Source organism: Anabrus simplex, chromosome 2 (assembly GCF_040414725.1).
Source record: "Anabrus simplex isolate iqAnaSimp1 chromosome 2, ASM4041472v1, whole genome shotgun sequence".
Taxonomy (NCBI): Eukaryota; Metazoa; Arthropoda; class Insecta; order Orthoptera; family Tettigoniidae; genus Anabrus; species Anabrus simplex.
In genome coordinates, this window is record NC_090266.1 from 1,176,580,411 (window position 1) to 1,176,607,599 (window position 27,189).

Sequence of the window (27,189 nt, forward strand, 5' to 3'; positions counted from 1 at the left end):
ATAAAGGCTACCCAATTTACAAAGGTATAAGGTGGCAGGGAGGGATTCTGTCAGGTATAACTGTAGTAAGAATTTTGTCCTATACGAACGACTTGGTCTATTGAAACTGTGCAATCTAATATCTTGCAACTTCAAAAAGGATGCAATGAATATGACATGAAAATTAGTCGTTTCAGGACTAAAGTGATGGCAGTAGGGAAGACACCTAAAATAGAACTGAATGTCAGGTTGAGAATACAAAACTGGAACAGGTAGATAATTTCAAATAGATATTTAGGATGTGTATTCTCCCAGGATAGCAGTATAGTAAGCAACATTGAATACAGATGCAGTAAACCCAATGCAATGAGCTTGCAGGTGTGATCAACAGTATTCTGTAAGAAGGCAGTCAGCTCTTGGACAAAACTACTCATGTCTTTACACTGGTCTGGTTTCAGACCACCTGTGCTGTACAACTGCTTACTACATACACACAGAAAGGACCTACTACATGTATTTCAAAATACTCCTTCCTTGTAAACCATACATGTTCTACCACATAAAATATACAAATTAAGATGTTATAATAATGCTAATAATTAATAAAAATTGGAGTTAAGGTTCTTTCCCATCAGGTGTTAATACACATAACTCACTGAGGATTCCAATAAATATTGATAGATAAGTATAACAAAAACTGATTCAATTTAAAAAGTAGAACATTTCTCAAGAACATAAATTTTATTAGATTCTTTCTTGGTCTAACAGTGTTTACAACAGTTCCTGAATTTTAACTTTGAAAACCCTTCGACCTAGTACACTCATTCTTTCCATGTCATCATGAAGACACTAAAAATAACATTGATTATGATTACCTATATTTTCTTTTCAATTTTCAGTATCTTTTCTAAATATTCACTTAACACATCACTGTCACATTTCTGTTTCTTTTATTTTTAACTGCTAGCAGAGCTGTTTGTAGAAGCAGAAGCCACTGGACTAGAAGTTGAAGTCCCTTCAGTAATTTCTGAACTGTAGGAGTTAGACCCCTCCAACACAAATTATTTCTGCTTCCTCCTCCTCTATTTCAGCTTGGTGAAAAAGCTCTCATACACCAGGTGCCACTTCCATAGATGTGTTTGTTATAGAACTGACAAAAATGAACAACATATTAATGCAATTCTTCTAAATTGGAGCTACATTTTAGTCTGGACACAAGACTTCTGTTTAAGAAATTGTTACTTTCAATAATTATTTTAGTAAGATGATTGTTAGGTTAGATTATATTACATTACTTTCAGTTATATCTGATAAATTGATGAACAGATGGGTGGAAATTATGGCCTACAGACTGAATCTTCCCCTCACTCTTTCACAACTAGAACACTGGTCTGTAGTGTAGGCCTACTTTTAAAAATAAATATTACTGAACTGTACCTTCTTCCAGCAATGAAGAGTTCCAGAAAGTTGAGGGCATTGAAGTAGACCCATTTTATGTTTTCTGTACAGCAGAACCTGGGAGGAGAGGGAGGATGTTATCTCTCCATGTTCAATATCCAGCCCTCAGAATTTGCCATGTTTTGGTACAACTTTTTCCTGAAACAATGAATCAGAATATTGTGACAAAGAAAATATACATGTAGTAGGCCTACTTATGGCATAGGCCTACACTTATTTGTCATTAAAGCGAACAGTGGTATTCATTTCATTAGGTACGAGATTGAGGTTAGGAAAGCACTGCTTATGTTTTCCAAACATTTCTTCAATTAAGTTACAAGAATGATAATTACTACTTCTCCTAGTGTAACTTTTTTTTACCAATCTATTCCGTATAATATATCTTATCAATAAATAACCTAAGATAACACTATTCATAAGATAATCGTAATCAATCTAATAATTACTTACCAGTTTTTGTCCCAATTCTCGACGCTATAGTATGCCATACAAATTTCACGGTCTCCCTATTACTATATCCAGGGAGTCTAGGATTATACACCACTTTGTTTTCATACACTAAGCAAATTAATGTTTCGATTTCATCAACAGATGACTATGTTGCGTCCGCCATCATCGAACGACTGCGACTGAAAAACGGACACGTTTGTTTTCACCATCGCCCTCTACTATGACTGCGCTAATACGCCTTCTCATTCGCCCAGTCACACATGTAAACGAGCGAACACGGCGTAGTTACCAGTTCAGGCGCTCGGAGCGCTGAGAAGCTGGCATTAGTCTGCTTGACGAGACACGCTCGGTGATCATTGCTGAGAGCGCTGGTGTAATTTTAGCCTGTGTTTACCTTATTTGAATTGGTTTTCTTTTTTTTTTTTTTTTTTGTCGTGAACCGTCTTAATGTGTATGTACATACTATTGATAACTGCTGTGTGCCTTAATGTAACATGAAAAGCAGATCAAGAAGTGGGATTTCGTTTCATGAATTTCCTCTCACCGAGCAACAACGTCATAAATGGCTAAGTTTTATTTCAAGAAAGGATTTCTCCGAATTTCAGTTCGAGGTCATTGAAACGATATGTTTGCCACACCGAATAAATCCACACTTTAACACTACGTAGGAAATATAAACTGCGAGACTGGAATAACACTTAGCAAAAGGAGCGCCTCATAGCAGAAAGTCAGTGCCTAAATGAAGCAGAGAGATTGTGATTGTTGGTAGTCCATCGAACAGCAGATGATATATGACAAGAAACTCGACACCTTCTTTCAACAGAGACACACTTCATTTCATGTTGAGCGAATAAAAACTACTCAAGATGATTGTCATGGAAGCGAAAGTAGAAATCGAATTACCCTAGTCAATAACATTTTCTGTTTTATAGTTTCTTCTGCGACTATAGAGCAGCGTTTTTTTTTTTTTTTTTTTTCCCTCCTTAAGAGGCTTTTCGGTACAGAGCTACATACTTTAACACTCAAAACAATAAAGGAAGACGAAACTTGCTGTTTTTTTGTGTTGCGCATTGTGAGTGACAATCATAAAGACTAATGTTAGCAGGATAAGAAGAATGTCTTCTTCAAAACCCATTAAACTGAAGATCTGTCATCCTATTTGTTACGGAGTTTTCCGTGGTAGGTAGAGGTGAAAGAAGGTGCGGGTGTGAATAGGTCTCCAGCTACGAAAGCAAAATTAATTTAAAATTTAACAAGGTTATATTTTCTTTTCAAAAACAAAGAAATAACAAGCATGGCAGGTACAAAGTAGCAAATCAAAAAGGGTAGTTACAATATTTACAGGAATTGGGCTTCGCGCCCTGATTTTACACTGCTTGGGCAATCAACTCAGTTTTACCCCAAACACGAGTTTTAACAGAGGGGCAGAAAACCCCATTCATACCTAGGAGCCCTTGCTCCAAATTACACAGAAAAGCCTCCACGAGGCATACAACACTCAATTTTCAAAAGAGCCACTCGCTCTCAAAATTTAAGCCTCTCCCAGGCCACACCAAACTCCACCTTCAAGTTGTCCTCACTGGACATAGACACAGGGGTAAAATACCCAACCTACTGAGGTCTATTAAATAAAAATGGGCAATTACATGACCTCTAAAATAACAATTTGAGAGGAGGCGATCTTGCACTCCTAATACACTTGTTTTTAAAAACCTAATGTGGCTCTAGGCCACTAATGCAAGGGCTAATCCCATACTACCGAGGTGACTTTAGAAAAGAGCAATTTGTTTTACATTAACGAAGAATAGGTTGAGAAAATAAGTTCACCTCAAGACAATGTGAGTGGGAGCTCGAGAGGGTTAGCACTCTCTATCCCAATATGCAGCTTAAAAGAGAATAGAAGAAAAGATCGTTACATTTTAGGAAAAGGTTACATGGAGGAACGCTTCGCACCCGCCCCGAGAGTTAAACTGCTGAGCTAGCAAAGAAAGAATTTATTAATCGGCCATTACCTTATTGATGACCGCTGCCGAGGAAAGAGGCGCTTCCCGCCTCCTGCTATGTACTTTATACACTGAAAGATGGAACAGAAGTGGCCCGGAGACCCTAAAATCAGCAGTTTAAATACTCTCGCAGAAGGTTCTAGGCGTTAGGGGAATGAAAACACCCTCCCGCGATGATTTTATTGGTAGATCAATAAACCCCCTACACAATACTAAGAAGAAACACATAATTGGTGGAAAATTAATTCAAGAAATTCGGGATAGGCTAGATTTAAAACAAGGGGAAAGAAGGGGTAAATATTGCCAACTTAACCAAAGACTGAAAAATTTTTAGCAAAGAACAAACATTTGAAATAAAAATTTCTCCAACAAAATAGTTCTTTGACTCCGCACTAGGTTGCACTATTGTTGATCTTCAGTAGTGTCCTCTAGAAGAGAAAGTTCACACTTCTTACTTCAAGCGAAACAAAACCACATCAAAAATGACACAGTTCAAAAACTCAAAATTTTCCACGTGGTGACATCTTCTGAGAAAGTAGAGAATTAATAGCGTACATAAAGTTCAGACTTCCTCCAGCAGAGGAGTTTCAACTGGCGCACATTTTAAATTAGCGGAGTGGAGGTGTACCGCCCGGTACAGACCTCCCCCCCCAAAAGTTCCTCCCGGGGTGACACATGAAATTGTTTGAAAACAAGGTCCAAGTTTTGATGTAGATATGGAGATTAATTGCCAAAAAAATTTATAAGATTTTCTTAATTTGGTTTGATTTAGTTTCAAAATTTTGTTGTTGCAGATGAAGAATAGTTTTTAAGTTTGTAGAAGTAGAATTCTGAGGATAAACTTTTAATACCTAAAAGTGATGAAAAATTTTGCAATGTCCACCAAATATTGCTGTTGAATTCCCGAGTGTAGTCATTGCTTATCGTAACTGTCCATGTAGTTGAGGTTGATGAAGTTGGATGGCCAGACCGGCCGTTGCAGCTTGCGTCCAAAGGAGGCCGCTCGGACCCCTCAAGTACCCTGAGATACCGCTCGCCCGCACTATGAGGGGAGCAGAGGTGTTGAAACACGCCGCACCCGCGCTGAACATATACAGGCTGCGGGCAAGTAGCAGGTCGTGCGCCGCACATCAGCCTTGGCCGGGAGGAAAGCTCCGGCTCGCCGTGCACATGTCGTCCTCGCTGGGGCCGAGGGGGCCCTTCCTCAAACCCAGTTGCGGCACGGCGCCGCGCGGCTGCGGGGGCACTGAAACATTAAAGCTAGGCGGCAGAATTGTGTTGGACCATCATGTTTCTTTTGAGGGCACAGGCATGTAGAGAAATTGAGGGGCCAGCGGCGTGCAGATATCCATGGCATTTCATCTAAGCCAGCCACTGTGTGTAGTGGAGCAGGAGACGGGAGCGTGGTAATGGCCGTGGCAAGGACAGGATGGCAGTTTAACAAATCGGGGGAGGTTTCACAGAAATGCTTACATATAAAATAAAATAGAAGGAGCAGAATGCCTTAAGAGTGGAACTCAAAAAAAAAAAATATAACCTTCATATTCCTATCAAATTATATGAAGCAAGTTGACACAAAATTTACACCGGTTTCACCTGGGACAGGTGAACCCTAAATATCCTCTCGGTGGCTGGATTGCTTACTAACAATGTAACCGGCGTAAGAAAATCAAGAATGATGCATGGCCCATGAAATCTGGAGGCAAGCTTGCCCGCGGGAACAAAATTCTTGACCATCACCTGGTCACCTACCTTCAAAGTGGTGGGTTTCCGTCCACGATCATACTTTTCCCTAACCTTTTCATGAGATACCTTAAGATTGGCTTTAGCCTTCTTCCAAAGATCTTTAATATTATCCGGATCTATTGTCTCGGGTAGAATGTCACTCAGAGACCAAAGGTTAGAGAGCGGCGTGTTGGGAACAAACTTGAACATCAAGGAAGCTGGAGTGAACTTATGAGATTCATGAACCGCCGAATTCAAGGCAAAAGCTAACCAATGCAGGGACGTGTCCCACCTGGAATGATCTTCATGATGATAGGCAATAAGTGCGGACCTGAGATTACGATTAACCCGTTCAGCCAGAGATGGTTGAGGGTAATAAGCAGAAGTAGTTACATGAGAGATGGATAAGTCAAAACAGAATTTACGAAATAAGTTAGATGTAAGAGCCTTAGCATTATCAGATACAATATATTGGCACGGACCAAAAGAAGCAAAAATAGAATTTAAGCAAGTAATGGTAGACTGAGCGGTAGCCAGCTTAGTCGGACATAACCAAGAAAATCTGGTAAAACCATCTACACACACAAGGATGAACTTGTTGGCATTACCCTTTGACTGGGGGAATGGTCCTACATAATCAATATACAGGCGTTCCATGGGGCGCGACGCTTGCTGAGAAGACAAGAGGCCTACCTTGGTGGACATGGTCGGTTTACTAAGCAAACAGGATTTACAAGCCTTTACTAGTTCACGGATTTCACCGTCCATACCTTTCCAGATGAACATTTCACGAATCTTTTCACGAGTTTTAAAGATACCAAGATGCCCTCCTAATGGGGTCTCATGATAATACTTGAAGATCATAGGTACAAGAACCGCTGGAACAACAACTTTCATCATCTTATCATGCCTCGAAGGGCAACATAGAACACCATTCCTCAGAACATAAGGGACAACATGTTCCCCAGAAGAAAGGGTTTCCATTATCGGAGCCAGCGTCGGATCTTCACGTTGGTATTTCTCGATATCCCTAAAGAGCATGGGAGCATCTGTTAGGATGGCATTAACCTTAGATAGTATGGACTCGGAAGGTGATGAACTGTCGACCGGTTCGTGGGTCTCGATGTCGTTAGAAAACATACGGCTGAGTCCATCAGCAACAACATTTTCGGTACCTCTGATATGTCTAACATCAAACTGGAAGGCAGAAATACGGATGGCCCAGCGGGCTATACGACCAGTACGACGCGGCCTACCTAAGACCCAGCTTAAGGCTTGATTATCTGTCTCCAGGTCGAATTTGACATGTTCCAGATAGAGACGGAACTTCTCTAAGGCGAATAAGACTGCCAAACCTTCGAGCTCATAGATGGAATACTTGGCTTCTTGAGCCGACAATGTCCTAGACGCATAGGCGATGGGGCGCCTCCCTAGTTCAGTCTCTTGAAGAAGGACTGCAGCTACCGCTGACGACGATGCGTCGGTTTGGACAATGAATTTCTTCGAGAAATCAGGCATAGCAAGTACAGGGGCATTACAAAGAGCTAATTTAAGGTCTTCAAAAGCGGCTTGTTGAGAAGGTCCCCACTCGAATTTGATGCCTTTCCTACGAAGAAGGTTTAAGGGCGCCGCTCTATTAGTGAAGTTAGGAATAAACTTCCTGAAGAAATTCACCATACCAATGAACCTGGCGATACCTTTAATGTCCTTGGGAGGTTTAAAATCACGGATGGCCTGTGTTCTAGAATGATCGACTGCTACACCATCCGGTGACACAATATTCCCTAGGAAAGACATAGAGGGCTTAGCAAAGGCAACCTTGGACAACTTAACAGTTAACCCAGCCTTACGAAGGCGATCGAGAGCTTCTCGCAGATGATCTAGATGTTCTTCAAAAGTCTCTGAAAATACGACGACATCGTCCAAGTAGTGATATAAGTACTCAAATTTGATGTCGGAGAAGACCCTATCTAGTAGCCTAGTGAGTACAGCTGCTCCCGTGGGGAGCCCGAAAGGCACGCGGTTGTATTCGTATAAATTCCAGTCCGTGGCAAACGCTGTAAGATGTTTAGACTCTTCGGCAAGGGGAATTTGATTATAGGCCTGATTCAAGTCCAAGATAGTAAAGAACTTGGCCTTACGAAACCATGAAAAACAAGAATGAAGGTCGGGAAGGGGCACAGATTGTAATACCACCTTCCGATTGAGAGCCCTGTAATCAATGACAGGCCTGAAGCCTCCTTGGGGTTTCGGGACTAAAAAAATAGGCGAAGAATACGCTGACTTAGAGGGCCTAATAATACCGTCCTTCAACATCTGATCGATGATTTCTTTTAGAGCCTTCATTTTAGGTGGAGATAGCCTATAAGGTGGAAAATGGACAGGAATCGAATCGGTGACCTCAATTTTGTATTCAATAAGGTCAGTAACACCAAGAGTATCAGAGAACACCTCGGGAAACGACTGACACAATTTGCGAATACTATCAGCCTGCTCCTCAGGTAGATGTCTAAGGTCTAACAACATCTCATCCTGGATAGGCGACATAGAAGAACATGATGCAGAATTACACTTTAATAGAGGGATATTACAATTAGAGGCAAATTTGAAAGTGCAAGACCTACTCTGAAGATCGAGCACAAGACCAGTGTGAGAAATAAAGTCCGCTCCCAATATAATGGGGCAAGACAAATGCTTGGCCACAAACAATTTAACTTTCCATGTGAATTGAAAAATACGAATTTTGACATATAAGGAACCGAGAATTTCTAATGGAGAGGAATTAGCCGAAACGTATTGGATCGCCGACAAACAATAGTTAGGAAGCTTACAAACAGATTTCAATTTTGAATACCAATCAGCCGAAATAATAGAACAAACACTACCTGAATCTAAGAGAGCTGTTATAGGCTCGTTATTTAACTCAATTTTGAGAAAGGGGACCGGTGCGGGGGAATCCGCCGCAATCCTAAGACACTCTTTGGGACCTTCAAGAGAGGAATTTGAAAATTGCTCGTTCCCTGAATTTACAACCTGTTTACCCGGGGCTGAGTCTCGGAAAGATGGATTAGTCGACTCAGCCGAAGCCACTAGTCACTTTTTATTATTGGCATAGGTGGAATTTGCACCAGAAGTTGAGCAGGAGGGGGTGCTATTCGAATTGGGACAATTCTTGGCGATATGTGAGAAAGCCCCACATTTAAAACAGCCTTGTGATTACCCGGCTCCATTCCTTGTCCCACTTGACTTGATCAGTGGACACTTGTTGCGCAGATGGTCAGGCGACCCGCAAGCATAACATTTACGGGGATTGACTGGTCGGCGAGGTGGAGGCCGAGTATTACTAAAGGAAGGCGGGGGTTCTTTCGCGACACGCAAAGAATCGGCGTATCTAACTCCTTCCGCTGAGACGGCCAATGCTTCAAGTTCAGAGAAAGTTTGCGGGCACGCCGCGAAACACAAATATGACCTGTAGGGTGGTGAAATCCCTTCCACAATAGCTTGTACAATCTGATCCTCAGGGAAATGAAGAGCAAACACCCTAGTATAAAACTTAATGTCCTGTATGAAATCGGCCAAGTTTTCATCCAAGCGTTGTACACGGTAATAGTACTTCTGAATAAGGGAGGACCTGGCCCTAGCCGGGATGAAGTTAGCTAGCAAATGGGCATGGAAATCCTCAATAGATGATTGCTCGGCAATGGCTCTTACGATTTTATCTGAGAGAATACCAATAGCATACGGATAGATAATTTGCAAAATTTGACATGGAGAAAGAGAAAACACAAGGGCATGATCCTGAAATTCAACTAGAAATCTTAAAAAAGAAATTACATCACTGGTGGTATTAACGGAAAACTTAGAGATACCTCTGAGCAACATTGCCAATGGATGAGGCAAGCTGCTAAACCCGGGTGACATAGTAGGTAAAGGTTTCAATGGCAAGGAAGTTAATTCAGAACGGATGTTACTCAATGATGCACGACGTTCAGATTCGTTGTCCAATGGGGCAGGGATAGTTTGAGCAGCAACGGTTATCCTATTAACTTCTCCCTTGGGAGGCGCTTCCTCACTACCTGCATTCACTGTGGTGGGTAGATCGCTTTTGGGAGGAACCTCCCCTGTTAACAATTGAGTGACCTTGCTAGATAATTCAGACATATTTTCAAGCAGCGTACTAGCTTCCTTCTTCTGAACGTCATTCAACTTTAGAGACAACAGATCGTTAACCCTATTCGAAAAATGATATAGCCTAGCTTGCACACGCTTAATTTGATTAGGAGAAGGATCATTTTCATCAAAAAAACTAACTACAGAAGCTAGCCCAGTAATATTCTCCGTGATCGTGGAAAGAGAGTCGTCAATTTCTTTTTCTCCCAAATTGGGGATGGAAATGGGCAAATCTAGGGACTCTCTAAGCTTGTTTGTGTCTACTGCAACCGTGCCTCCAGATTGTACATTTCTAATAGTCAATTCATAGATCAACTCCTCCTTGCGCAAATAGTTAAGATGGAGAACATCGCGAGGGCCGGGCATGGTGACAGAACAATTTTGAAAAACTCAAAAAATTCCAGCAACTGGGAAAATAGTTAGAGTTCGGAACAAACAATGTTTAGCCGTCCAAAGGGGCTAAATTGAGACCCATTCAACCACGCTCTGCTACCACTTGTTACGGAGTTTTCCGTGGTAGGTAGAGGTGAAAGAAGGTGCGGGTGTGAATAGGTCTCCAGCTACGAAAGCAAAATTAATTTAAAATTTAACAAGGGTATATTTTCTTTTCAAAAACAAAGAAATAACAAGCATGGTAGGTACAAAGTAGCAAATCAAAAAGGGTAGTTACAATATTTACAGGAATTGGGCTTCGCGCCCTGATTTTACACTGCTTGGGCAATCAACTCAGTTTTACCCCAAACACGAGTTTTAACAGAGGGGCAGAAAACCCCATTCATACCTAGGAGCCCTTGCTCCAAATTACACAGAAAAGCCTCCACGAGGCATACAACACTCAATTTTCAAAAGAGCCACTCGCTCTCAAACTTTAAGCCTCTCCCAGGCCACACCAAACTCCACCTTCAAGTTGTCCTCACTGGACATAGACACAGGGGTAAAATACCCAACCTACTGAGGTCTATTAAATAAAAATGGGCAATTACATGACCTCTAAAATAACAATTTGAGAGGAGGCGATCTTGCACTCCTAATACACTTGTTTTTAAAAACCTAATCTGGCTCTAGGCCACTAATGCAAGGGCTAATCCCATACTACCGAGGTGACTTTAGAAAAGAGCAATTTGTTTTACATTAACGAAGAATAGGTTGAGAAAATAAGTTCACCTCAAGACAATGTGAGTGGGAGCTCGAGAGGGTTAGCACTCTCTATCCCAATATGCAGCTTAAAAGAGAATAGAAGAAAAGATCGTTACATTTTAGGAAAAGGTTACATGGAGGAACGCTTCGCACCCGCCCCGAGAGTTAAACTGCTGAGCTAGCAAAGAAAGAATTTATTAATCGGCCATTACCTTATTGATGACCGCTGCCGAGGAAAGAGGCGCTTCCCGCCTCCTGCTATGTACTTTATACACTGAAAGATGGAACAGAAGTGGCCCGGAGACCCTAAAATCAGCAGTTTAAATACTCTCGCAGAAGGTTCTAGGCGTTAGGGGAATGAAAACACCCTCCCGCGATGATTTTATTGGTAGATCAATAAACCCCCTACACAATACTAAGAAGAAACACATAATTGGTGGAAAATTAATTCAAGAAATTCGGGATAGGCTAGATTTAAAACAAGGGGAAAGAAGGGGTAAATATTGCCAACTTAACCAAAGACTGAAAAAATTTTAGCAAAGAACAAACATTTGAAATAAAAATTTCTCCAACAAAATAGTTCTTTGACTCCGCACTAGGTTGCACTATTGTTGATCTTCAGTAGTGTCCTCTAGAAGAGAAAGTTCACACTTCTTACTTCAAGCGAAACAAAACCACATCAAAAATGACACAGTTCAAAAACTCAAAATTTTCCACGTGGTGACATCTTCTGAGAAAGTAGAGAATTAATAGCGTAGATAAAGTTCAGACTTCCTCCAGCAGAGGAGTTTCAACTGGCGCACATTTTAAATTAGCGGAGTGGAGGTGTACCGCCCGGTACACTATTGATAGTGAAATGCCTCTTCTTGCTTTCGACGAATGGCATATTCTGAAAAGTAATAAATTATTTACTCAAAAATCTATGTTTGATGGTTCCGAAGGTGTAAATGGTGATTTTATCAAGAAACTGTATCAGATGCAATCAAATAGAACTGTGAAACAGGTTCATTTTTCTTGCATGCAAAAACATCAAGCCGTCTAAGTTTTAGAAAATGAATGTGCGGCGCGCGAAAGATATTTTCGCGACCGAAGTAATAACAGCCCTGGAATATTTAAAAGACCATTCGTATACAGATATGCACGAGTTTTTAATGCAGGTACCACTGTCAAATATAATTGTTATCGATAAAAAAATTGATTCGACATACGTGTCAGTAGCACAAATGTAGCTACATTGCAGCCCGACAAGATGCTTGATTCTTTTGACAAGACCAAGGTGTTCAGAGTGCTAATGGACTTGATTTATAAAAGAGATTAAAACAGCAGGCTACAGTACCCATTTGATTTGCCACTGTGGATTTTGAAAGTTATTCATGATTTTGTATTGAAAGCACAACCATTTGTGCATGAAAATCCTGTTGCGTCTATGAGTGTCTATTTAGTGCCTGTGTTGCGTGATTTTCCTCTCATTTGTCCTGAAATCGGACATTCATAGTTACTGAGTGAAGTTATTTGCGAGTGTACCGTTCCTTTATTCTTAAATAATATAGCCACATAAATAACATAGATCTTTGAAAGATTTGAATGCGAGAACGTGAAACACTTAAACACAAAAATGTGTGAAATTATTTTTCTTCAGTATTTACTACCTACCGTTAACATTATTTTGTGCGGTTTTTCCACTGCAGAGGGTTACGTTCTTCACTGAATGTCTTTATTATGGTGTAAGGTGTGATTCAAATAAGTTGATTGAGTGATTTACTATATATTTGAACAGAAATATACAAAACACTTAACGTGCGCTGTAATGAACAATCCTGTTTCAATGCCAGTGAAGCAGCGCTCGATGGTAAAAATGGGAACTAGGCCCATATCGCTCATATTGCTGTATTGGGAAGGCGTATTAGCGCAGTCATAGTAGAGGGCGATGGTTTTCACAAACCAGTCGATCTTCATCGCTCGTAGTTGATCGCTGACGATCGATGCTGTGTGACTGGTGCCACTGCCCTCTGTAGGTTTGTTTTCTTAGTCGGTTGATCGCAGTCGTTCGATCGAGCCTGTGTGACAGCCCCCTATCGACGTGGGACCTTCCGGCTTGTGTCAATGTTTACTCGAGCAACAGATAAGAAAGTTTTTGGTTAATTGGATTATAGGACCTCTCTACCTTATGTACTAAATTTGGTCGTCACATAGGATGCCAGGAATACATTCTCGCTGTCTCTCAATAATAGACATACTGTATAACTTGGAAAAAGGGTCCCAAATTCTGCAAACCAACATTCATAAAAGGCACTATCATGCAAGTTAACATTATAAATGTGCCTAAGTCACAAGAAAAGTCACATTCTGCAATATTAAACATCCAAATATTCGCTATTAAATCCAAAATCTTCAAAATATGCAATAGGCGTGAATTTTCTCCTAAAAATGCCAAAACATGTAAACATGCAGGGAAAAAGAAGTTATTTTGAATCGTTCAGCCATGAAATGAATATTTGGAAAATTTGAGAAGTATAACCAGCTTATTTAAACACATACATCTGCATGGAAATCCGGGCTCTAGTTATAATTATTCCTGCAACGCTGTCTTTGTCTGGTATGCATATGTTTTAGTTATCACATGATCTGTTTAATTTTTATTTGGCTGAAGATGGCCACTAAGTGGCTGAAACTAGTCCCAAGACTGATGTATTATTATTTACTTGATATATTGTACTGAAAAGGTCTTGTCAATTTATTTCATATAATTGCACTTCAGTACGGAACAAAAATGAAATTTACAGCTCATAAATAGCCTTCTTGAAACAGTTTTATGTGCATAAATGGCTTTATTCGACAACTACTTTCCCCTTTGCCTGCTTTCAGGCCACATGATCAGCCATAACTAATTGTAAACACTCCACTCCACACTCACTTTGAACTGAGTCACTAATGTTTTTCAACTGACACAAACGCTTCCCAAACATGTGGATGACAGTGGAGCCCTCTGTTATGTAACCATTACATATTATTGCCATAATAGTCCAATCTCCATCCCAAAATTCATTCGTACAGTGCAGTAAGGAACATCTAAAGATGTGACCAAATTTCTATTTTGAGCAGTGTAGTTGTCAAATTAGTAATAGAATTGAATGGAAGAGCAGTTTTATACCATGAACTTGAAACACACTTTGGTTTCCTCGACTACTTAAAAACTATACCTTCGGAAGACATATACAGCATCTGAACTATTGTTGTTGTTTGAGTCATCAGTCCATAGATGGGTTTGATGCAGCTATCCATGCCACCCTATCCTGTGCTAACATTTTCATTTCTACGTAACTATTGCATCCTACATCTGCTCTAATTTGCTTGTCATATTCATACCTTGGTCTACCCCTACCGTTCTTACCACCTACACTTCCTTCAAACACCAACTGGACAAGTCCGGGTGTCTTAAGATGTGTCCTATCATTCTCTCTCTTCTTCTCGTCAAATTTAGCCAAATCGATCTTCTCTCACCAATTCAATTCAGTATCTCTTCATTTGTGATTCGATCTATCCATCTCACCTTCAGCATTCTTCTGTAACACCACATTTCAAAAGCTTCTATTCTCTTTCTTTCTGAGCTAGTTATCGTCCATGTTTCACTTCCATACAATGCCACGCTCCACACGAAGGTCTTCAAAAACATCTTTCTGATTCCTATATCAATGTTTGAAGTGAGTAAATTTCTTTTCTTAAGAAAGCTCTTCCTTGCTTGTGCTAGTCTGCATTTTATGTCCTCCTTACTTCTGCCATCGTTAGTTATTTTACTACCCAAGTAACAATATTCATCTACTTCCTTTAAGACTTCATTTCCTAATCTAATATTTCCTACATCACCTGCCTTCGTTCGACTGCACTCCATTACTTTTGTTTTGGACTTAATTATTTTCATCTTGTACTCCTTACCCAAGACTTCGTCCATACCATTCAGCAACTTCTCGAGATCTTCTGCAGTCTCAGATAAATCAACAATATCATCGGCAAATCTCAAGGTTTTGATTTCCTCTCCTTGGACTGTGATTCCCTTTCCAAATTTCTCTTTTATTTCCATTACTGCCTGTTCTATGTAAACATTGAAAAGGAGAGGGGACAAACTGCAGCCTTGCCTCACTCCTTTCTGGATTGCTGCTGCTTTTTCAAAGCCCTCGATTCTTATTACTGCAGGCTGATTTTTATACAGATTGTAGATAATTCTTCGTTCTCGGTATCTGATCCCTATCATCTTCAGAATCATAAATAGCTTGGTCCAATCAACATTATCGAATGCCTTTTCTAGATCTACGAATGCCATGTACGTGGGCTTGTCCTTCTTGATTCGATCCTCTAAGATCAGACGTAAATTCAGGATTGCTTCACGTGTTCCTACATTTCTTCTGAAGCCAAATTGATCTTCTCCCAACTCAGCTTCAACTTGTTTTTCCATTCTTCTGTAAATAATACATGTTAAAATTTTGCAGGCATGAGATACTAAACTAATGGTGCGGTAGTTTTCACACCTGTCAGCACCGGCTTTCTTGGGAATAGGTATAACAACATTCTTCCAAAAATCGGATGGGACTTCTCCTGTCTCATACATCTTGCACACTAAATGAAATAACCTTGCCATGCTGGTTTCTCCTAAGGCAGTCAGTAATTCAGAGGGAATGTCATCAATTCCAGGTGCCTTGTTCCTATTTAGGTCACTCACAGCTCTGTCAAACTCTGACCTCAAAATTGGGTCTCCCATTTCATCAGCATCAACAGCCTCTTCATGTTCCAGAACCAAATTATCTAAATCTTTACCTTGACACAACTGTTGGATATGCTCCTGCCATCTTTCTGCTTTGTCTTCTTTCCCTAGAAGTGGCTTTCCATCTGAGCTCTTAATATTCATACAACTAGATTTCCTTTCTCCAAAGGTTTCCTTGATTTTCCTGTATGCAGCAACTACCTTTCCCAGGACCATACAGCCTTCGATATTCTTGCACTTCTCCTTCAGCCATTCTTCCTTAGCTACCTTGCACTTTCTATCCACTTCATTCTTTAATCGCCTGTATTCTTTTCTGCTCTCTTCATTTCTAGCATTCTTGTATTTTCGTCGTTCATCAATCAGGTCTAGTATCTCCTGAGTTATCCACTGATTCTTAGTTGATCTTTTCTTCCTTCCTAACATTGCTTCAGCAGCCCTACTGACTTCATTTTTCATGACTTTCCACTCTTCCTCTATAGTGTTTCCTTCAGCCTTTTCATTTAGTCCTTGTGCAACATGTTCCTTGAAACAATCCCTCACACTCTTTTCTTTCAACTTGTCTAGATCCCATCTTTTTTGCATTCTTTCCTTTCTTCAATTTCTTCAACTTCTTCAACTTCAGATGGCATTTCATGACTAACAAGTTGTGGTCAGAGTCCACGTCTGCTCCTGGGAAAGCTTTGCAATCCAACACCTGGTTTCTGAATCTCTGCCTAATCATAATGAAGTCTATTTGATACCTTCCATTGTCTCCAGGTCTCGTCCACGTATACAGCCGTCGTTTGTGGTGTTTGAACGAAGTATTGGCAAGGACTAAATTATGAACAGTGCAGAATTCAACCAGCCGACTTCCTCTTTCGTTCCTTTGGCCCAATCGAAATTCTCCTACTGTACTACCTTCTCTTCATTGGCCTACCACTGCATTCCAGTCTCCCATCACAATTAGATTCTCGTCACCTTTTACATATTGTATTAAATCTTCTATCTCCTCATATATTCCTTTGATTTCTTCATCATCCGCTGAACTAGTAGGCATATAGACTTGCACTATTGTGGTGGGCATTGGTTTGGTGTCTATTTTGACGACAATAATTCTTTCACTATGCTGGTCGTAGTAGTTTACCCGCTGCCCTATTTTCTTATTCATTATTAAACCAACCCTTGCATTTCCCCTGTGTTTTGTGTTGATAATTCGGTAGTCGCCTGACCAAAAATCTTGTTCTTCCTGCCAAATATACTTCACTTATACCAGCTACATCTAACTTTAGTCTATCCATCTCCCTTTTCAGATTCTCTAACCTACTACAACGATTCAAACTTCTAACATTCCACGCTCCGACTCGCAGAATGTCAGTATCCATCTTCCTGATGATCTCTCCCTCTCGTGTAGCCCCCACCCGGAGATCTGAATGGGGGACTAGTTTACCTCCGGAATATTTTACCCGGGAGGAAGCCATCATCAGTACATCATTCATACAGAGAGAGCTGCATGTCCTCAGGAGGTAGTTACGGCTGTAGTTTCCCGTTGCTTTCAGCCGTGTAGCAGTATCAACACGGCTAAGCCATGTTGAGTATTATTACAAGGCCGTATCAGTCAATCGTCTAGACTGCCGCCCCTGCAACTACCGAAAGGCTGCTACCCCCCTTTCGATGAACCATTCATTAGTCTGGTCTCTCAACAGATACCCATCTGATATGGTTGCACCTGCGGCTTGGCTATCTGCATCATTGGGACACGCAAGCCTCCCCACCGCGGCAAGGTCACATGGTTCGCAGAGGAGGTCTGAACTATTATCTGGATATTTTTCCACAATATTTTCAGTATGCTTTCTAATGTCTTCCAAAGGTATAGTTAAATCAGCAAGACTGAGTTAGGCTGAAGAAGAATGATGTTACTTTATTATTTTTGCTGCTGCCTCATTTTTTTATTAGCTAGAATAATTTTGTAGGTTCCATGTTCTTCATCTTCTTCTCTTTCAGGTAGTCTATACATTTATTTACTCAAAGTTGGTTTCAGCAGACTGAAGAGCCTAAATTAACTGAGTCGAACTAAAAAGATGGCTTCAAATATTACAAAAAATACTGTATGGAGGTAGTAAATGAGTTGCAGGATTGTGGGCGACTGCAGGGGGACCTAAACAATATTGTGAGATGGACAATGGACAAAGTAAATGAAATAGCGTATGGCTTTTAGTGCCGGAAGTGTTGAGGATGAAATGATGATGAAGACGACACATGCACGCAGCCCCTGTGCCAGCGGAATTAACCAATTATGGTTAAAATTCCTGACCCTTCCACGAATCAAACCTGGGACTCCTGGGACCAAAGGCCAGCACGCTAGCCATTTTGCCATTGAGCTGGACCACGGACAAAGTTATGATTGTGAACAGGATTAAAAGTCAGGTTGTAATTTGCATTAGGGGGAAAGTCCTCTCAGTTTTAATTACTGTGTTGATGGGGTTGTTATACCTTATGGGGATCACTGTAAGTTCCTACGTATTAATATAAGGAATGATCTTCATTGCGGTAATCATATTAACAAGGTTGTTAGGAAAGGATACAGACCTCTTCACATGGTTATGAGGGTATTTAGGGGTTGTAGTAAGGATGTAAAGGAGGAGGGTGTATAAGTCTCTGGTAAGAACCCAATTAGAGTGTGGTTTCATTGTATGAGACCCACACCAGTTCTACTGGATTTGAGAACTTGAAAAGATCCAAAGGCGAGAGGCATGATTTGTTCTGGGTGATTTCCAACAAAGGAGTAGTGTTATAAGAATGTTGCATATATTGGGCTCGGAAAACTTAGCTGTAAGGAGACGAGGTGCTTGAGTAAGTGGTATGTTCCGAGTTGTCAGTGGAGTGATGGCGTGGAATGATATTATTCTAATAACTTGAGCAGAGCTTTTAAACTTAGGAAAGATTATAAATATGAGGATAAAGTTGGAATTCAAGAGGACAATTGAGGGCAAATGATATTTTATAGGAAGAGGACTAAGGGATTGGAATAATGTTAGTTAAACAATTGCTTGATGATGATACTTGTTTAATAGGGCCTAACATCTAGGTCATCAGCCCATGTAAACAATTGATAAGAAATCTGCCACCTGGGTGATAATCATTTAATGTTGGGTTTGATTATTGACAGTGGTGTAGATTTGATGAATATACTGAAATTAATGAACATTTAAAAAAAAAAAAAAAAAAATCAGAATTAATCAGCATAGTACAGTGCAAGCCTCAGTCGAGTTGCAGGTTATTCTCTATGCTGTGTCAGGCCGAGAGGACGATTCAATAGCTGCCTGACTGATAGAGCTTACCCAGTGATGTTATGGTCTCAGCTAGTCTGCAAAAAGTGTGCATTTCATGGCTTCTGAATTTAGTTTTGAGCAAGTTATTTTCGTGTGCTGTAGAATTTTAAATGCAGTTCACATGGACATTTTGAAGATTCATAAGGCTGAATTGCTGCGAGTGAACTTAGAATGTCATCACACGCTAAGACGCTTGTCTACAGGCTGAGGGACTGTGCTCTTGTTTACTGACACTTGGCATGCAGGAAGCATAGCAACCCTTTTGGGACTCACCCTGTATAACAAAAGTGCATTATTGCACTCCGAAGAACTTTACACAATGGATTGAGGTTTTGTGACCTCATTTGCATCAGTTGTGTGAGCATAACCAGAAATGACTAACAGCGTTTTTTTCGTTTTGGCAACATGCTGTCATTGAATTCATTATTAGAGAGGAAGTTCTTCTTGGTAAAATTCACTGGGCTTTAGGATGCATATGGGGGTGTGTGCATGGGCTAAACTGTGTTAGAAGATGGTTTTAACCACTCAACCGGGTTCCCACGAACCAACTACGCTGGCGTAGCAGGGGGAGAAGTGATACTCCCACGTGGCGCGTCCCAGGTGGCGGATAGCGTGGTCCTAACTGGCTTGCCGGCAGGCTTGAGTGAAATAAAATAGCTCTTGCGTACCAAATACACAGCCCCCTGTGGGTGGGGGTTGGATCCAGTGATTGTTTTAAATTCATATCCATCCCTTCATTCTTGGTCCTCACATTTTGAATTCTGGTCAGTGGAGGATTTTGGGCTTTTAAATCGTATTTTCATTTCGACTCATTTCATACCATTTTGGGCTGATGACCTGGATGTTAGGCCCCTTTAAACAACAAGCATCATCATCATCATCATCATCATCATCTCAGCCCGGTTCAGCATTTATTGTGTGTCTGGTGGACTATACTCCTTCAGCCAGTTCAACGTACCACACATGGCTGGTGTAGGTGGAAGTTAGACGGCCTATTACATGCCCATCACTGCTGTTTTCCGGGATCATTTTTCACCTTATGAATCGAGAAGTTGTGTACTTTGTTGCCATCTCTGTTTCATAATTAGAAGTAACACAGTATTGATCTCTATATGTTGCTTTTGACTCATATCGATTAGGGATAGAACATGAAATTTGCTCTGTTGATTTTCAAGAAAGTTGATTTGGAAGGTATTACGTCCTTTCCTGCCATCTTGAGAATGCTTTGTGATCCATATCTAGCTTAAAAATTCTTGCCACTTATAAAGGGGAAGTACCGAAAGCAGACGTTATTTACTAAAATGTGTATTTTAATAACAGAATCGGTTGATATAGTTTAATTTAAAACTGTCCCGAATTTGGGACAATATAGAGTACAGAAATGAGGTTATTTTTCTTCTGACAGAGGCATGTATATTGAATGGTCCTGGAAAAAATCCTGGTGGTTGGCAACCCTACTCACAACAGTTGCCCTCAAACTGTGCACCCTACTGAATACAACCTGGAAAGAGACATTGTTGAAGAAAATGAATGCATCATTGTGATTCCAGTTGCAGTGAAACATGTGGCAGAGCACAGTACAGAAGAGGAAATTAATGCAAGGATGTCAAAAAGTTTGTATTTGCTGGGTCCCATGTTTACTGATGGAAAACCACAAAATTTAGAGAGAAACTGTTGCCCAAAATTTTGTTTAGTGGTATTGAAATGAAGTAGATGATTTTTATTTAGTTTTGTGACAAGTGATGAAAGCTTGTTTCACCATTATGAAACTGGGGGAAGGGAAAATGACACAGCATAAAATGACACTACCGGAATTCAGAAACATGAGAGAAAGCAAGGACAGTGGATTCTGCTGGAAAACTTATGGACACAGTCTTCTACGATGCAGAGGTGTGCACTCTGGTTGAATACCTCATAAATGCTTGCCGTTATCTCTAAACACTTCACAAGCTGCATCCTGTATTGTGTGATAAACGGCCTGGAATGTGGATAATCTTTCAACACGATAATGTTTACTTCCACACAGGTCTGTTCTCCAAAGAGGAAATTGGTAAAATGGGATGGGAAATTCTTCTGCATCCTGACTACAGCCCTGAGATGGCACCCTCTAGTATCTATTCGGTTTTTTTGAAGGAATAATGCAAGGCTGACACTACAAAACAATGGAGAACTTGCAGAAAGCAGTTCATTAATGTCTGCATGCTAGTACAGAGTTCTACTGCAAGTGTATATTCAAGCTTGTACGTAGAATGGTTTTTAAAATGTGTGCAAAAAAAAAAAAAAAAAAAAAAAAAAAGGAGATTATGGTGAAAAGTGAACAGCCGATAGATTAAGAAAGCGTATGTGATTTTTCAGTAATAACGAATCCTGCTTTATGAAAAATTGCCAGGCTGCGAGTGGCTTAGAGAGTTGAAGCGCTGTCCTTCTGATCTCAACTTGGCAGGTTCAATCCTGGCTCAGTCAATGGTATTTGAAGGTGCTGAAATACGTCGGCCTCGTGCCAGTAGATTTAGTGGCATGTAAAAGAACTCCAAAACCAAACCAAACCAAACCAAACCCCATGGCACTACAGCCCTTGAAGGGCCTTGGCCTACCAAGCGACCGTTGTTCAGCCTGAAGGCCTGCAGATTACGAGGTGTCGTATGGTCAGCACGACGAATCCTCTTGGCCGTTATTCTTGGCTTTCTAGACCGGGGCTGCCATCTCACCATCAGGTAGCTCCTCAATTCTAATCACGTAGGCTGAGTGAACCTTGAACCAGCCCTCAGGTCTAGGTAAAAATCCCTGACCTGGCCAGGGATCAAACCTGGGGCCTCCGGGTAAGAGGCAGGCACGCTACCCCTACACCACGGGGCCGGCGTAAAAGAACTCCAGTGTGACAAAATGCTGGCATCTCGGCATCTCTGAAAACCATCAAAAGTAGTTAGTGGAACGTAAAAACTATATTATTATTATTTATTATTATTAATGAGAAATTGCTGCTTATTGGTTTCTTTCTTTCTTTATTAATTTAATTCATTCATTCATTCATTCCTTCAACAGAGCTTAAGCTCCAATTACAGAAGGCGTATACTGCATTTTATTAACTTTTTATAGATTTAACAAAGTAAAGAAACCAAAAAATTCATACTATAATACATTAATGGGAAGAAGTTTTAGAAAATATTTGAGGGAAATATACTAGACAGTGAAAACAATCAGTGATGTTAAATACATATTTCCATATACTTAAGCTATACTATACCTATTCACACACACATACAGACAAGATTACAAATTATATTCTGTAGTTGATAACATAATATCTTGTAATCAGAGGCAAAACTTTATTTACAATTTAAGAATGGTAGCTCTTAAATATACCTTACTATGCCCTCATCATTTTTTCTGAATAATGATATCTGTATGGGACATAGCCATGTTCTTAAAAGATGATACCTGTTTAAAAAGTGATACTACTTAAAGTTTCAGTTTTCACTCCCATTTTTATAAATAGTAATTATCATTCACTGCATCTCATGAAAATATGCTCTCACTGATCCACATTGTTTGTGACAATTGATAACGTTGCTCACAATGGCAAGCAAAATTTGGGGATATTTGTTTCCTCCACTGAACTTAATGATGAGAAATATGTTCACTGCCTGATGCTTCTTTATTTCAGGTTCCATTCCTCCCCATCCCATCTTGGATGAAAAGAACGGTCTTTCAGTGGTGTTACACTTTGCCAGAGATGCCCCACGGCCAGATGTGTCGGTCATTGTTGTTACTACAATTAATAGAAATACAGAACCAGTTAGTAGCTTCCTCTTTCAAGCAGTAGTACCAAAGGTAAGTGCTAAACTGTTTGATGGGTTTCTAAAAAGGAAATTTTTTATGGGAAATCTTACTAACTTTTCTCAGGTTTTCCATTTTTATTAACTGCAGCTTATAACCATGACGGTAAGGAAATGGCTTCAAAAATTGCACATTTTGATCTAGTTCAGTAGGTTATTTTTTGGAATTTCAGCAGAGTTGTTATAATGTTAGTGGCAATTATTTTTGTTTTTCCTTTCTTTATTCAGTTTCTTCAATGTTAGCTAACATTTCATGTTCACTGATATGAAGAATTAACCTCATATCATTTCACGAATATTTTCTGAAGCAGACATGTATGTCTTCCACTTGCTTGTTAGTTCACCCCATTAAATGAATATAGTCCATTGTTTTGTCCATTGGATCATTTATTGAAAGGAATCATGGTGAGTGTAAACTTTTTGTATACCAGTTTCATTCTCAGAGAATAAATTTAGTGAGAGCAGAGAAATTTGTCACACATGTTGCATAACAAATGTTAACTATCTAGAAAATATTAAGACGAAACATCTGATATCCTACTGGAGACTTCCTTTGAAGGTTGTTATATTCCTTCATGAAACACTTTTACTTCATCAGTGTCTTAGTCTCCTTCAGTCTCCTAGGTGAATTGATCAGTTTCCTTTCTGGGATAGCACTATAATTTCGTATCAGTCTTCCTTGAAATGTTACTCCTCCATTGTGTCATTAAGTTCTGCTGCATTGAATCACTAAGTCACGTGTAACAAATATCTTATGTGAATTTTCCACTGTGCATCACTTTTATTTACTGAATCTTTTTTTTTTTTTAATTAATGCATGGACCAGCTTCAGGTTGCTACTACTATAGTAAGACGTTCCGTTAGTACCCTAGTTCAATTCAAGCTGTCAGAACGCAAGCCACTAGTTTTTATTTTTCCCCTTCATGTTTTGCATTGTCATAGAACTTACAAAACAAACAAATATCGGTAGAGTCTTCCTTAACTTAGCACAGCCATTGTGAAATTACTTTAGGAAAATCACAAATTGAATGCCTTTTTTTAAGTGGAGCGCCTTGTTGTTGTCAGTGGTTCAGCAGTTTAGATATTACACTCTGCTGCAGGTTCTGGGTTCACTTCAACACTACCAGTGACTAATAACATGGCTATAATTAGAATTACCTTCTGACCCCATCTTGGCTGATTTGATCCTGGCTCAGTCCCGGTGGTATTGGAAGGTGCTCAAATACATTAGCCTCCGGCACCTTGGCGTCTCCAAAAACTGTAAAAATAGTTAGTGGAACATAAAGCCAATATTATTATTATTATTATTATTATTATAATTACAAGTCACTTGACCATACCAGTCACTTCATCTTGAGGAAGACTTTCTTCACGCTCACTGCATTGACCTTATCCTTGTCCATTTATGCCTCCAATGAGCACTCTATTGTGAACAACTTCAGAAGGCTTCAACAGCTCAGCAGGTAATTTCACGTTCCATCACATATAATGCCAATTGTAATACATAACTCGCGCCATTATTGGGAATCATTTGAAACCTCACTTGTACATGTTAGATGCAGTATCCTTTTTTTGTGGCGATACGCAATGTTATGCACTACCGGCACCTTTTTCAGGGGAAAAAATTGTACAAATGGATGGGATATTATTTGGATGTTCCTATCACAATTTCTATGAAATAATGGCTTATGGAGTAAAATCAAGCTTGTCTGTCTGCTTTTATGTTTCTGTGTGTATATATTGCATACAAGCTCATGATTGAAGTTTCTGTAAACTACCATTCTACAATTACTACCTGTATTCTTTACTGGTATCAACTCAGTTAATATAACTTACTGTACAATATTTCCAGTCTGTCAGAACATGAAATATTATGCTTAGACACCGTAACATACCTTTATCAAGACATTAGTAACAGAATGACTTGTTTCTATGAGAACATCCTCAGATTTGCATTCAGCGACAAAATGTATTGTCAGAAGGAAGGGTTAACCATGGGCTCAGCTCACTTGTGTCTGTTTCGACGGCAAAATGAGCAAGCTCCGTTTCATTGTGAATACTGTGTGAGTGACTGATTAAGAAGTATTTATTACATTTTTCGTTGCCAAGTGTACATATGTATATTCGTATATTGCTCTTCTAGGAGATTCTAAGCATGTGTTGCAAAAGGTTTGAAATAAACAATGAAGTAATTTCTTGTGCAGAGAAATGTATCTGATGACGTTACCGTGACTAGCGATGCTAGTAAGAAACCAAAAATTGCTCAAAAATTTAGGGAGGAATACTCGAAAGAATGGCCCTGTTTACTGCGTTCCTCAAAATCTCCTTCGCACCTGTTTTGTAGTGTGTGTAGCCACGATTTTTCAGTTTTGCATGGGGAATGAGAAGACTGCCATAAACATGTGGCTAGCAAAATGCATATGATACAGTCCATTTGAAGGACCCCAACATGAATTTAACCATTTTTGCTAGATTCCTCGGAAGATGAAAACTCTGTAACAAATGGGAAGTTGTTGTTTTTTTACTTTCCTTGTTGAACACAACTTGCCTTTAGCCTGCAGTGACCAAGCGGGGCATTTGTTCAAGAAAATGTTTTCTAATTCGAATAGCTTCAAATTACAGTTGTGCGAGAACAAAAATAGGAGCACTAGTTAAAACTTTGGCTTCTGCAGTTTGAGGAAAAGGTAACAGAGTTAATGAAGTCCTAGCCCTGTGCCCTGGCAACAGATGGCAGTAACGATATGAATGACAAATAGCTCTACTCGTTAATTGTGACGCTTTTCAATGGGAAATCTACACATATTTCAATGATAATTCTTACAGTTGAGGAATCCAACGACTATACAGGCGGAATATTCAATATTTTGGATAATGAACTGAAGAAGAGGGATTCTGTTGGATAACTGCGTAGGTTTTGCATGTGACAATGCAAGTACTATGACTGTTGTTTTCAAATGTGTGAGCTCCTTTATTTGTAAAGAAAATTCTAATATTCGTGTGCAAGGCTGTGGTTGTCATCTTCTGCATTTAGCTGCTCAATAGGGGTGCAGTGCTCTTGTAAATATTACTATTGAACAGTTTTTTAATTGACATTTATTGCTATTTGCTGCAGAGTTCAAAGAGGCAAAATGCTTCTACCAATGATTATCTATTCTACAGTTTGTATCAAGGATCTTAGAACAGTGGAACCCTTTAAAAATGGTTTCCTATGAATCAGATTCTGACAAGGCCAACTCAGAATTTCTGAAATTTAGGGAACAGTTTGAAAATCCATCTTTTCAGCTCTGTTCCTCCACTTTTCAACTCCTTAAATGTATTCCTCCAACAAGAAACACCACTTATTCATAAACTTATTCAGAGTTAAATAACGTTTTCAGTGACCTTATTGTTCACTTTGCGAGAGCATCCTCAGTTCCAGAATCCCATAGTAACTTGCTTGATTTGAAATTCGTTTCTGCTAAGTTATAGAAAAGTGACAGTGAGTTGGTCATTGGGGTAAACACAAGGGCTTGCATACAGGCGGTTTCTCTAGATGAAACTACATTGAAAAGGTTTTATTCCTATGTCAGACAGTTCTACAGTATACAGTATACAAAGTACAAAGTACAAAGTACAAAGACATTAGTACATTATCAACAAATGGCCAATTAGTGTTAAGTTTTTCAAGCATGCTGAAGTTGCTGATATTTTCCAGAGGAAATCCAGGAGATTTTTTATCTATAATGATTGACCACTTTCCTAAAATTCTGTCATCAGAAAAAATTGAATCTTTGGAAACAAGAATTCAGTCGTTTCCAATTTGATAGATTCCCTTTTGACATGGATGAAAGGGCCAACAGAATTTGGTTTGAAATATCGAAGATCATTGATGGTGTTCTTCTGGTACTGCATAGCAATCTTCTCCAGTGGAAAGAGTTTTTAGTTTAGCTTGGTCTAGTTCGGAAGAAAAAGACTCTATTTTGTGCTAATATGAACACACAACTGCTCTGTGAGTGCAGAGGATGTACATGATTTTAAAAGAAAAATCGTCATCAATATATTTTAAAAACAGGAACTACAAGGTGCTAAGGAGAAAGCTACAGTACTCAACTGAAAAAATGATCCTTCAACCTCCACTCATATGTACTTCAGATCATCTGTTACTCTAGTAGGTAAGAATCATACACTGTGTAATTGCCAGTCTTTGAATATGTTACATCTGGTTGAATTGAATGTTGTTCATTTATTTTTCAATGATTTTTAATTTAGTGAGATCTCAAAAAAAGTATGGCGCGAGCCCCCCTGGATGGCCTATTGGCCGCATTATTAATTGCCTTTCTTGAATGATACACTCTGCAATATCTATACTATCCTCTTTTTCTACCATC

The 27,189-nt window shown here is 39.7% G+C and overlaps 1 protein-coding gene across 1 annotated transcript in view; it reads left to right on the forward strand.

Moving 5' to 3' along the window:
* Window positions 1-27,189, forward strand: part of Gga (ADP-ribosylation factor-binding protein Gga) — a 312,496-nt gene that overhangs the window by 212,700 nt on the left and 72,607 nt on the right. Inside the window, exon 9 of the mRNA XM_067142150.2 lies at window positions 22,651-22,817. Coding sequence (XP_066998251.2) covers window positions 22,651-22,817 — 167 coding nt within the window. The remainder of the gene's footprint in view (window positions 1-22,650; window positions 22,818-27,189) is intronic.